General features: G+C 41.0%; 1 protein-coding gene across 25 annotated transcripts in view; it reads right to left on the reverse strand.

Annotated features, from left to right (window-relative positions):
• NEB (nebulin) overlaps positions 1-13,911 on the reverse strand; it is a 219,632-nt gene that overhangs the window by 23,115 nt on the left and 182,606 nt on the right. For 24 of the 25 annotated variants that reach the window (XM_030325669.1, XM_030325689.1, XM_030325687.1 and 21 more), the window contains 15 exons: positions 12,132-12,236; positions 11,629-11,733; positions 10,860-10,964; positions 10,660-10,770; positions 9,840-9,950; positions 9,495-9,596; positions 9,281-9,385; positions 8,520-8,630; positions 7,675-7,779; positions 7,027-7,131; positions 5,539-5,643; positions 4,189-4,299; positions 3,662-3,772; positions 2,460-2,573; positions 1,611-1,715 (listed from right to left, as the gene is read on the reverse strand). In XM_030325669.1, the coding sequence (XP_030181529.1) occupies positions 1,611-1,715; positions 2,460-2,573; positions 3,662-3,772; positions 4,189-4,299; positions 5,539-5,643; positions 7,027-7,131; positions 7,675-7,779; positions 8,520-8,630; positions 9,281-9,385; positions 9,495-9,596; positions 9,840-9,950; positions 10,660-10,770; positions 10,860-10,964; positions 11,629-11,733; positions 12,132-12,236 (1,611 nt within the window). The remainder of the gene's footprint in view (positions 1-1,610; positions 1,716-2,459; positions 2,574-3,661; positions 3,773-4,188; positions 4,300-5,538; positions 5,644-7,026; positions 7,132-7,674; positions 7,780-8,519; positions 8,631-9,280; positions 9,386-9,494; positions 9,597-9,839; positions 9,951-10,659; positions 10,771-10,859; positions 10,965-11,628; positions 11,734-12,131; positions 12,237-13,911) is intronic. The other variant, XM_030325675.1, reaches the window with a different exon arrangement.

Consider the following 13,911-nt stretch of genomic DNA (forward strand, 5'->3'; position numbering starts at 1 on the left):
GATCAGTTTGTATTTGGAACTTGGGGGTGTTATGAGAGGCAAGAGTCCCAGATCCCTGGCATTAGGAAGTATTTAGTATATGGGGCACCTGGGTGGCTCAGTCAGCTGAGCGCCAGACTTTAGCTTGGCTCATGATCTCACAGTTTGGGGGATGAAGCCCCACATCAGGCTCTGTGCTAATGGCTCAGAGCCTGGAGCCTGCTTCAGATTCTGTCTCTCTCTCTCTCTCTCTCTCTCTCTGCCCCTCCCCCACTCGCACTCTGTCTCTCTCTCTCAAAAATAAACATTAAAAACAAAAATTTTAAAAAAAGTATTTACTATATTATCCTGAATTTGTGGGTCCATTTAGACTGTTTGCATTAACCCCCAAGTATGAGATTTAGAAGTTATAAAATATGTACTTTTCACTGGAAACCAAGAAGCAATTTTGTAGAAAGTACCAGCACTACTACATCACTGAAAGGTAAATACTAATTTAAATTGGGAGGGAAGTAACTTGTCTGGCCATATTTTATGCCTTGAGGAACTAGCAGAGGAAAGTCCCAGGAGAACAGAGTAAGTGATTTAATTCTTCCCTGGAAACGGCCTGCACTCTTGGGTTTTCTTGAAAGATCAGCAGTGTCAAAAGGCTCAAGGTTATACAGCTGGCAAGGCTCTCACAGCCCCAAGAATGCTGACCTCCCCCAATGAACACAACATGGTAGTTTGGGGCCCATATAATTTTGTTAATAAAATGATTCCCCACCCATCCCCAAAACAAAAGGTTTATTTCTCCCATTTGAATATATCTATTTCTTAAATAAACAATTCTCTAGTGATAACGATTTTTCATGTCTAATTTTACGATATAAAATCATATGTTGATAGTATAGGATTTAAATCCATAATTTCCCTGACGCAATTGGCCATTGAGAGATCACCTGTGACGACTGAAAAGAAACAAACAAATAAAAACAGATCTCCAGGGCCTACATCAGTCTTAGTAGCTTTAAAATTCCAGGGTGGGACTAGGAAAATTATATTCTCAGGTGTTTATAATGCATAGCCTAGTCAGGTCACGACAGCTTTATAACTCACTGCTCAGAAGACAAGCAAAAATTCTACCTTGTAGCTTCTTAAACAAATTGCAGATCCCTGATATCACTGAAAATGAAAACAAATGAGGGTATATCCTGGTCTATAAAAGACCTTCTACTTCCCTTCATTTCTGTTTGTGGGAAGATAGAGAGTTATCTCTCATGGGAAGAATTGGGGTTAGATTGCATGGTTGGTGTTGATGACCTATTTCAATCTGGTTAAGGAGACTGATAATCCAGATAGGGACTGTCTACTTTGTTTCTTCCAGATTTGCACATAAATTTTACATCCACATTATAGGAGATTTTACTTGTTAAAATACTGATTCATTAACATGGGTGGTACCATGTAAGAGTTTGTCAGCACCTTAAAGTTCCCTCCCATAATCTATTTTAATTTGGATACAGCAATCTCAACTTCTCTTTTGCTGGGCAAAACTGTGTTTTGAAAGAGGCTACTTAGGTACTCATGGAAAGACTTTTTTGTTCCTCACGCCTGGGGTCTATGAGTGATATTCCAATGAATGTCCTTACCTGGCTTGAAAGGTTCTTGACTTGCTGGGCATGAATGATCTCTGGAGTATCAACCACAGAAGTGAAATTGGCTTTTTCCATTTCTGCTGATTGCTTATACTTAATCTGCAACAGAGCACCCCAAAATTGGGTAAATGTTTACAATGTACATGTTTGTTGATTTTGTTTGATTACGAGGTGGTCAATATTTCTTTTCCAAAAGGATTCATTCATTTGAGATTCGATATTTTTTCCTATTGTGTTTATAGCTTTGTATGAAAGAGAGAGTCAGAAAGGTTGAGTCCTAGCTATTGAAAGACTTACTATGTAATTTGGCACAGGGGCTGGGGAGGGAAGAAGTAATGGGAAAGGAGCAAGATGATCAACACATAGTAAGGCATGGATTGTTTACATATAGAAGAGCTGGGAGCAGGACAAATAAGCAAAAGACAATGTGAGATGTCTAAAAACTACGTTTAAATTTAGGTCTTGAAAGGAGGAAAAGAAAGAACTCCCAAAATAGGCTAAACAAGGAATTCTTCGTGCTGAATGGGGGGAGAATTGCTGAACAAATATAACCAAGATGTCAGAATCTGCCCTAGCTCCAAGTTCCCCAAGTTCTACCCTTTGCTCTGAATGTCTTCTGTGGTTATAGACTCAGAAAGACAGACAAACCCTTTGCAGGCCTGGCATAGGGTTTCTGATTCTTATATTAGAATGGATTCCACCAGGCAGATGTTTAAAAATGCCACTATATACATATGACTGTTACTGACCAAGTAAGATAACAGAAGGACAATATGTGTTGTTGTAATCACAACTTTTTTTTTTTTTTTTTTTTCAAGATTGACCTGAAATAATGACACTGACCTGACTGGCAATATCAGTAGCATTCCTGGCCCTCATGAAGTCAGGAGTTTCATTGGCCATGGCATTCAGACCTCTTCCTTTGACTTCCAGCTCCAAGTCTCTCTTATATTCTTTCTGTAGTAGCATTAAAAAACAGTTACCTAACTTTCACGACTAGGTAGTAAATGTATAGCATGAAAATAAATCCACATAATATACCATTTCTGTTACTAGTGTTCACCTTCACCATTCCATGTGGTCAGAGGCAATAGTGACCACAGAAACCCAGAATAGGAATAGAATAGGAAACAGGAACAGAATAGGAAACTATTCTACTCACATCAACATGGAAGCCTTCCTTTTAAACACTTTTAGCATTCTCTACTTAGAAAATCGAAGTATAGGGGCACCTGGGGGGCTTAGTCAGTTAAGCATCGGACTCTTGATTTCAGCTCAGGTCATAATCTCAGTCATGAGGTCGAACCCCATGTTGGGCTCTGTGCTGAGCATGGAGCCTGCTTGGGACCCTCTCTTTCCCTCTCCCTTTACCCCTCCCTCGCACACACACACACACACACTCTCTCTCTCTCTCTCTCTCAAAACTAAATAAATAAAAAGACAACCAAAGTATAACAAAAATTTTAAATTTGGTCTGCTACATAACTAGTTTTGAACCTAGGTGCCCAACACTCCAATATGGTATTTTAATTTAAACAAGCTCACTATGGGTGCCTGGGTGGCTCAGTCAGTTGAGCAACTGACTTCAGCTCAGGTCATGATCTCACGGTTTGTGAGTTCGAGCCCAGCATCAGGCTCTGTGCTGACAGCTCAGAGCCTGGAGCCTGCTTCTGATTCTGTGTCTCCCTCTCTCGCTGCCCCTCCCCCACTCATGCTCTGTCTGTGTCTCAGGAGTAAATAAACATTAAAAATTTTTTTTTTAAACGAGCTCACCAAATGGATTGTGGTTAAATCAAATAGATCTATCTGTCTATCCATTTATCTATCAAATAGATATATAGATTATGATAGCCACTAGATACAAACTGTTATAATATCAACTCATCAGAAATTGAGATATCACTTATTTAATGGTTAATAACCATGTTAGATATGGAATTTGAAATTCAAAACTCCCTTTTTCTCTCTTCCTTTTTCAGCGTAACTTGGCTTGGAGGAAGAAGATGCTCTGTTAATTATATGCATGCAGTTGGCTATGGGCCTACCTCATTGAGGATCTGAGTGGCGTTCTTTGCTCTTAGCATGTCAGGTGTGTCTTCCATTTCACTGAGACCCTTCCCACGGATGCTTTCCTCTAGATCTTTCCTGTATTCTTTCTATATCACAAAATAAAAGCAACATCACTGACAAGAAAACCTGGATTGTTCCTCTTAAATAAAGAGCCAAAAAGAAAAAAAGAAAAAATACGCTTCCAATTTTAGATAGTTACAGTTTAGTGATTAAAGATATGCATAAAGACAGGGTATAAGCTTCATCGGTTAATACTAAATATCAGATAAGAAACTAGACATTAACAGGATGCTAAGGTAAGCATATTTTATTAGGTATTCAATTAAAAAATGAGAAGTATTAATGTGGGTAATAGATTAGATGGTAATACCAAACACATGTGAACCCAACTTGAAACCCGCGAAAGTTAGGTAGTGATGAACTTGCTAGAAGGAACATTGATGAGTGTCATTAGTGCAATTATTGGGATCAACAGGGAAAGAAAAGACCAAGTGGGCACTACCTCGCTGGCTATTTTGGTTGCATATTTGACATGTAATAAAGCTGGCGTGACCTCCAGGCCCGTCAGGTTTCTGCCTTTAATGGACTCTTCATAATCTTTCCTATATTCTTTCTAATGTGAGTAGGAAGGAAACACAAATTAAAAAAAGAATCTTTATCACAACTTATTTCTCAAACCTAGGAAGAAAAAAAGATTATAACATTGACCTTCTATGTATGGCCTTTTAACTGGATCGTGGTTTTGCTAACAGTCACACGTTTGAAATGAGTCTGATTATTCTGGAAATTCTTTGTCTACAGCAAGAGACTCAGCTGTTGAGAAGCCCTGTTGGGCTCCTTGTTCACTTGTCAAACGCTGTGACTCAGGCGGCCCCACTCCCTGCTTCACAATAGGGCAGGACAGCAGAAGGTCACATGCGCCATCAGACTCTGAATCCATTGTCATCTCTCCCCAGGCAACAAAAGATTTTACTTCTGAACTAGAAGTAAGTGAGGGGAAGATAACAATGCAGAGGAAGAAGAGCCTGAGGGCACCAAATGCAAATTTGGCCTTTTTAATTTTGATAGGATTTTAAATTTACAGAAAAGGTGCAAGACTAGTACAAGGAACTCCCACAAACCCTTTGCCCACATTCACTAATCATATGAAACTATGTTTAACTTTTGATTATTTGGCCTTCTATATACCAGAAAGCTCTGTAAAATGCTACTTTATTAACAACCATTTATCTTTATAGTTGGAGATATGCCCCATGGTGGGAGAGGTAAAATGCAATCCAAAATAAGTCTGTTTCCCAGTGAAAACAGACCTCCTAACATTCAAAATAAGATTCCATTCTTCTCTGCTATTGGTTAAAAAGGGAAAAAACAATGTTTTTTTTAGATGCTTCTGGTTACATTTCTAAAATAGGAAATATGGCATCTTGGCTTTTGCTGTTTTAATAAACATCTTGATCACTAATCTCTTGTTTGGTTGGGGTTTCCTATTAAGACAAGAGCAATCCAAAGCCAATGGTGGGTCTGTGCAGAGGGAAACTCTCATTTGTCAAAGAAAAATTCATATTACATTCAATATAATTTGTTTCAGAGTTAGGAGTAGTTTGCTATGCTCTAATGCTATGGAAATGAGGGTTGAAATAAAACATATACAATAAATGTTTACTATTCAGAATATTTGTTATAACCGAATCATAAGATTTCTGAGATGGAAAAATTTTAGTGACCACATGTCAATAAAATTTCCGTCATCTACAACTTTTGGAAAACAGAAGGCTGGACACATCTGAGGGCAGAGTTTGTTTTTAACAGCTTGATGTATGTTTGCTGTGTGGTGTGTTTTTGTAGAACTTACCCCACTTTGCATCTGTTGAGACTCTTTGGCGGTGATGTACGTTGGTGTTTCAAAGTCCAACATGGGCTTTCCTCGTTCCTTTTCGTACTTTTCTTTGTATTTCACCTAGTGATGAAAAGCCTTATTAGATATAACTCCTCTGATCAATTCACAGACAGAGGCCAGTTTAGGGATAGTTTGTAACTGATACATTAGTCCACCTGAGTGGCACCTCATTGCCACCCAAAACAGGTTCCTGTAGTGTTACAGATCTAGTACTTTTTGTTATTGCCTGGGAGAAAATACCATTACTGTCTGCAAGGCATAATAGGATTTATGTTCAATCCAAGGAGACAAAGAATCACTGCAGAAGAATTAGCTGAGAGAAATGTTGAGGAAGGAAATGCATGGGGAAAGCCACCCATAAGATGAAGGTTGGACAAGATCTGGTATGTGTAGATGTGAACATTTTAACCATAGCATCTAACCATATTTCTGAGAAATATCTCTAGATTTTCTTTCGTAAGGACTTTTATCAGAGACCTGGGGTCCTAATTTGATAGATAACACACACAACTTTATTTATATGTCAATAACTGGGTCGATCATAACTGGTCACATATTCAATGCAGTCAATATAAATTCATATAGAAATGAAAACTACTTTACATGTTGGATGACTTAATAAATTTGACCTTCACAAAAGACCCCTCTGAGCTATTTTACAAATACAATGTTCTCATCCTCATTACATGTGATTAGGAGTGGGGGCAGCCCATAGATATTCAGAAATTGAAAGTCAGAGAGACAGAGGCCCTTGTTCACAGAGCATCTTAATGGCAATGCTCAGTCTCAGCAATCTTGCTCAAAATAGAAAGCTGGGGATGCGGGCTGCTTCCCAGATGACACGAAGACACTTCCAGTAATTTAGCCCTCTTTGTGAATGCCCAACAAGAAACCTAAATAATGCCAACCTAAATAATTTGTGATATAGGAAGTCGTGTGACAACAAACTCCTTCTCTGAGTCCTTTCTTTTGAGAAACTTTATTTTACAAATTTTGCAATTTCTTAAATACCCTCAGATATTTCGGTGGTATATCTGATCAGGTCACTTCTCTGCTCAAAATCCTCCTCAGGCTCTCTATCATCATTGTAAGGCTTACATCCTTAGTGGGGGTGCAGACTTGTGAGGGCACAGTGGGGTTGGTGTGAGGGGTCCGTCCCCCTTGTAACATAATACGCATGCTTCCAGCCCCTGTCAGTAATCTGAATAACACACATTGCATACACCGGCACTGTGTCTCCAATACATGTCGATGCTCTTATTTAGAACATAAAGTTTTGTTTCAAAATGCCGCTAAATTCCAAGCCCCCTTATATCTTTGGGCAGTTTTCTCCAGCAATGGTTATTAAAACTGTAACTACCATTCTGAGGGGGAATCCATGAACATTTTTTGACACTGTGGCTGAACGAGCATCAGGACAGAAGGCGGTCTTGATTGACTTACTATACTCTGTAATTCTGTGGCCTCCTTTAGATGAAGCTGCTCCAGATTATCTGGTATTGTGTGGTAGTGGCCTTTACTCTTCTCATAATTCTTCTTGTACTGGTACTGAGGGGAAGGTGGCATAAAGGCACATTGAGAGAAAAACTGCTCAGCATTTCTGTTTTTCCTCTTTAGGTTAGACATTTATGCAGCAGCAGCATCAAGACCAAATTAAAACCAGCAAACAGTAAGTGGGCGGTTACGAAAACCTTTTAAAGGAGGAAGATCCACATTCTGTACTGCCAGTTAATACAGGATGGTAAATACTTTGGTTAAATGGCTTATTCAAAGTAGGTTTTAAAAGTGAAAAGTGAAAGAAATTATTCCAAACCATAATTCCATGTCCTTAGAAGGAGGGAAGGGCTTAGTTAATTGGGAAATAAAAGTTTAAATACTTGAAGAATAAAAGCATTTTTATATTCTGAGAGATGTTACAGTCAGTGGAGAATGGATAGACTAATGCTTAATTTGGAAGAATGCATTCAAACAACAGAAGAGTTTTCTAAATCTAGCATCTCAGGAGCAGAGAAGATGTGTGTGAGTTCAGCAAAGGAATTCAGCCACAAATGGGTGAAACATGCTGTTTCTGTAGCAAATGGCTGAGCTTACAGAACTGGCAAGCTGACTCGTATTCAGCACGTGATTCATTATCAGAGATTCCTTCATATCAGTCACAGGTTTGTGAAGTTTCTTCAGGTCAGCCTTATATTTAACCTGCAAGTCCAGGGGAAAGAAAGAAATCACATAAATAGGAAATGGAAAACAGTACTAATGGAAGCCATGCTACGATATCCCATATCCTGAAACAAGTGCTGGAGATGGTGATGAAAATAACACCCCTAGTTCACAGTAGCCAAATGGTGGCAACAACTCAAGCGTCCATCAACAGATGGGGAAGTAAAATGTGGTGTATACATACAACGGGATTATTATTTAGTCATAGGAAGAACTTCAGTTCTGACAAATGCTATGACATGGAGGAACCTAGAAAACATGGTAAGTGACATAAGCCAGACAAAAAAAGACAAATATTGTATGATTCCACTTATATAAAATTCTCTAATAGGCAAATTCATAGAGACAGAAAAGAGATTTATAGAGATTACCAGGGGCCTAGGGGGAGAGAGGAACGGAGAATTATTGCTTAATGGTTGTAGAATTTGTTCGGGGTGATGGAGATAACAGTGGTATGTGGACAACACTGTGAATGTAGTCAATGCCACTCAATTATACATCTTGTGTGTGTGTGTGTGTGTGTGTGTGTGTGTGTATTTATTTAAGTAATCTCTACACCCAGCGTGGGGCTTGAACTCATGACCCTGAGATCCAAGAGTCATATGCTTTTCTGACTGAGCCAGATAGGCGTCCCTCAATTGTACATCCGAAAATATTTAAAATGGAAAATTTCATGTTATATATTTTACCACAATTAAAAAAAAAACACACACACATACCTCACTTGCAAGATTGTTAGCATCTTTCATGACTTTGTAGAGCTGGCTGTCTTTTGGATTGTATTTTGGTGTTTTGCCCTTCTCTTTGTTGAAATTTTCTCGGTATTTAACCTAACAGGAAGTGCAAAACTCCAAATTATTTCTGAACATCAATTATTTTGAAAACTAAGAAATGGACGAAATATAAATACAAAAGAACATGTCCTATGTAAAGTGATCATACAACTTGTTATCCGAATAGGACACTTGGAAGCGTAAAGAAAAGCACAGCTAATAGTTATGTTCATCCGTTCATCCCCTAGTTCTTAGCCCAGTCATGAAATATACGGATGCTGAATGAAAGAATAAAGGTGGCTGCATCCGGGTGGGTTCTAGAAGTTCAAATGTCATTACTTGTGCCTGTTAAGTTCCCACAGTTGACCCAAGTATGAATCCCACCCTTGGGATGTAATCTTACTACCTGAGGAGAGGTGCCAGTAGGCCCTCACAATCGATGTTTCTCTTCCATGAAGATAGTTAAGCACACAAACATCTAGACACACCCACAAGTGGAAAAGTGGAGAATGAGAAAGGCCTGAGATGTTCGACACAAAGGAGAGAGAAGGTCCTTGGTACGCCTTCATGATACCACTTTTCCAAGCTCAGCACTTTTATCAAAGACTGAGGATCTCTTTTGTGGCTACTATTGCACTTTCATTCTGAGAACAACTTCCTCCCCCAGGTTTTTCACATGAGAGCTGCCACTCGCCCATCTGTATTACCTGGCTGCTCAGTTTGGCTGCCTTCTTGGCCATTTCAATGTCTGGGCGACCAAGCATGCTTAACCCATGGCTGCCTTCCTTACGGTGCTTGGCTCTGTATTCCACCTGAATCAAAGAAAACCAAGATGGGCGATACATTCTAGGGGGTGGGTGCCTTGTACTACTTGGTGGCAGTGACCTCTGGGGAGCAGGTACATTTTAACCACACCCTTACCTCACTGGCCTGTTTGGCTGCCTGCGTGGCCTTCTTGATGTCCGGCCGATCAGCCACTGTGGTGTAATGCAGGTTTTCCTTGGCATCTTTTTTGTAAGCAACCTTTGTTTGGAGAAAAAAGAGTGTTTACTCATTTGGGAGATATGCTACCTTTGAAAAAGTCCTCATTAAACACAAGGAAACTTTTTATTAAAACCAAGCCAATTTTTTAAGCTACCGTATTTTTTAAACTACCAGACAGAGAAAGTAGGGCTACCACTCACAGGAAACAGCTCAATATGCTCCAATTTAGGATCCACCGGCTCAACAGAACCCCTGAGAGTATAGAGGGGTAGGGGGACTTACATTACTCTGCTTCTTGGCCACTTCCATAGCATGTTTCACCTCTGGGGGCTCCAGCATGATGGAGTAGTTGGATTTCCCTTTCTCCTTGACAAACTTCTTCTTGTAATTTGTCTAAATAAAGACAGAATTATTTATGTGAGCAGAGGAGTCTGGGAACAGAACTGATTTACTTGAGGAACTGTGAGAAGACCTCTAGGAAAATCTGTGGCTTGCTATTTTGGCCTCAGTGTGGAACCTGGATCTCTGATCCATATTCTAGCTCTTCCCGGTCATTTCTGTCCTGGAACCCAACACTGGAAACACATAGCAATCTTTGGAGACCTGACTACAAGCCAATTAAGCTCTTTCATTTGCCATTTCTATCTTGGAAAAATACATGGAACCATATAGGGCTCTAAAAATATAACACCATGATTATTAAAGCATCACTGATAAGGACAAAGTGGGCAGAGATTACGGAGATACAAAGTGGTGATTTTACTTCTCTAAAATTGTTGAGCAGTTTAATGACTGGACAGGCCACTCTTAATCAGCAATGCTTCCACCTTTTATTAACGCTGGGTTACTAACATCTTATCCTGCAGATAACATGCCCTGTGGCAAAACCCACATTTTCTCTAGTTGCCATAATTGGAAACCTAATAAATATCAAGTCCTCCTTTGAAGCAGAATTGAAAATTCACAAATGGGCATCGATGGTAAGGGTGAAGCAACATAAAGGAAAGCCCTTGTAAGCAAAAAGGCAGCTTGTGCCGTATTTCCCTGGGTTCTACGGTAAAGTGGTATTGCTGTGCCAAGAGTTTTGGGGCTGGTCACTTACATCACTGACATTCTTGGTCACTTCCTTGACGTGAATAGTGTCCCTGGTCTCTGGCAGTGTTGTGTATGAGCCCTGGGCCAAGTGCTTCTTGACGTGGTCCTTGTACTTGTTCTGAGGGAATCCACAGAGAGCTTGTTAGAGTGTCTGCTTGGGGCGTTAGCCCAAGTCGGAAGGAGAACATATGGTTGCTAGAGGATTACCTCAGACACCAGATTGCTGACAGTCTTTGCCAGGAGGATCTGAGGAGTGTCAGGCACAGCATGGCAGGTTCCTCTTTCCTTGACATGTTTCTCTTTGTATTTCAGCTACAGGGGTGAAAAAATATTTCTTTAGTTAGTCTGGGTGTCCTGTATATATTTATTCAGTCCCCAAATCACTAGACAGAGCTGGGAAAACAGCACCACTGACACAGGATGAACATTAAACTCAATAAAAGATTCGATGTTTGGAAATCTTAGAAAATGTACAAAAGAGGTTCTTTCTCTCTTGCAAGTTGAGGCTTCAATAACAATCAAAATGGATTTCATGATGAATCTTTCTTTATACACCTAGCCTTAGTTCAAAGGACTTTCAAATATGTCATGTGATCTGCCCCCTGAATCCTGGGAGGCATTACTGTTTCTCCTTTACAGATGAGGAAACAGCAGCAGAGGAAGAATATGATCACACGAAAATGAATGTTTCCACATAGAATCCAGCCAGAACTTCAGTTCCCAATTCTTGCTGTGTGAATTATGTCGTGGTGCAGTATAAAACAAGAATGAACACCTGGATTTAGTGGTTTCCCTCTGCTGTGGCCCTACCCCGCCATGTGGCTGGTGTTCAAGGGGCAGGGTCGTATTTCAGGACTCACGCCTGAGCTCCTACACCAGCAGCCTTCTCTGTCGTTCCTTGGGTGTGGCTGGAGACTGTGCCACAGAGGACAGCCCCGAGTGAGGTGAGCCATCATGGAAGGCACCGGATACTTACGTCACTTTCTATTATAGAATTCCTCAGGGCCAAGACCATGTCTTTATCATCAGTGACAGAGAGCTTGCAACCCTTGAGGAACTCTCGGTCCAGCTTATATTCAAACTGAAACAGAAGAAAGGCAGAGGAAGAAGCGGGCATTTGATTAAATTTGTAAGGGATCCTCCTTTGAAGGGCACTATGACGACTTGCTGCTGGAATGGGGGCAGAGGCTTCCTGGCCCCTCACTGCATGCTGGGCTCCCCCTCTCCAGCCCCGTGGCCAGGACCAAGCCCTCCCAGCCTGCTCACCCCAGTTTCCAACCCCACCTGCAGGAGACCAGGCTCCACGGCAGCGGCTCTGCTTCCTGTACTTGCCTTCCACCCCTCACACTGCCCCTCCCCCCATCCTTACTGGATCTCAAGTGAACTAGGCTGACACCCGCAACAGTGGCTATTATGAGTAGTCTTTCATTTTTTCTGCCTCAGGCGTGTCATAGAGCCCAACCCTCTCTCCCATCTCACATCGCTCTGCTGCAGGGATGACTTGGCTGCCTGGATGAAGTCCGGTCGGTCAGGGGTCCACCTCCAGTGGGCTTTGTTGGCCTCATACAGTTTCTTGTAGTCCAGCTGTTTATAACAAGATGGAAATCAATCATTTTGGTCAGTGGACTGAATTCATAACCGCATGTGGCACAGAGGGACTCCTCTTGCATTTCAACAGACAACATTATCACTGTTCTTTATGCAAGAGAGAGCCCCAATTAACATTTCTGTACAATTTATGCAACTAGTCAGCCATTTAAAAGGTCATCTTGTGGGACCATTTGGTCTCAAAACAGGGGCTAAAAATTTTAAAGGCCTCCAGGTGAAATAATCCTAAATCTGCCAGTGCAGCTTTATCATCTTCAGAGTCAAGTACTGTTAATTTCTAGCTAAACTCAGGCTTGTCTTTTTAATTATTAAACTTATAGTATTTATTTCATGCCAGGCACCCTTCTAAGTGCTTCATAACTATGAACTCATTTTAATCTTTATAACAACTGCATGAAATTGACAGCTGAAGAACCGTGGAGAGGGCTAAACAACCTGCCCAAGGGGAGGCAGCTAGTAAATGGCAAAGCTGGGACTCGAACCTGCAGAGTCTGGTTTTGGAGACACTTGCACACTTGCTAGACTTTCATTTGAGCTGGGCAGCTGGTGGCCTGGGGCCAAATCTGAGGTACAGGTGCTACATAATTTAATTTTTCCTTGGAACAGCCCTCACTCTCAGGCACATTTCTTTCCTCACTCTTTTTCTTTTTAGTCAAGGTACCTTTTGCACATAATAAAATCTGCATGCTTTTGACATGAGGGTTGCTTTTGGTGCTATTCTATGAGGTTTCTCCCCATGTTATTATGAAATTTTTCAAATATACAACAGAGCTGCAAGAATCTGAGAGAATACCCACCCATCCATACATGCCTGGATTCTACAATGTACATTTTACTGCATTTGCTTTTTTACACACCCATCCTGCTACCTATCGCTCAATCCAACCTCGGGACACTTACAATACCTGCCAGCCCCTAAAGGTGTCTGCTGACCCTGATAAATATATGTTCCCTCTGGCACTAGTGGGCATTCATTGAGTTATTACGGTTTCATTATTTAACCATCTATATATCTTAAAAGTCAATACTCCTCTAAATGCACAAAAATGTTTCTGTGGTTGAGGCTTTAAGATGTCCCACCACAAAAAAAGTAAGGAGTCCGTGCAGGGAGATCTGAAAAGGAGAAAGGCCTAGGCCAACCTCTGACAGCCTCAAGTAACTGAAATGTGTGTGTGTGTGTGTGTGCATGTGTGTGTGTGTGTGTTTTCCAGAAGAAGCAGGTTCTAGGATTCAAGGCAGGAGGAGGATACAGAGGGTGGAGGGAATGAAAGATGCTGAAACACTTATTTCAGAATAAAATCTCCTATTCTTCAGCCACTTAGCACACAGGCTGAGGGGCGTGCCATCTGTCGTACAGGGTTAGGCCACCTGTGCTCTTCCCCGTCTCTTTTGTGACAACCAAAGGCAGCATTTAGATTCCAGCATCATTAATCACGCTGCTGGGGCCTAACTCTTTTTTTTTTTATTTATTTTTATTTATTTTTTTTTTCAACATTTATTTATTTTTTGGGACAGAGAGAGACAGAGCATGAACGGGGGAGGGGCAGAGAGAGAGGGAGACACAGAATCGGAAACAGGCTCCAGGCTCCGAGCCATCAGCCCAGAGCCCGACGCGGGGCTCGAACTCACGGACCGCGAGATCATGACCTGG

The sequence above is a fragment of the Lynx canadensis genome, chromosome C1 (genome assembly GCF_007474595.2).
Source record: "Lynx canadensis isolate LIC74 chromosome C1, mLynCan4.pri.v2, whole genome shotgun sequence".
Taxonomy (NCBI): domain Eukaryota; kingdom Metazoa; phylum Chordata; class Mammalia; order Carnivora; family Felidae; genus Lynx; species Lynx canadensis.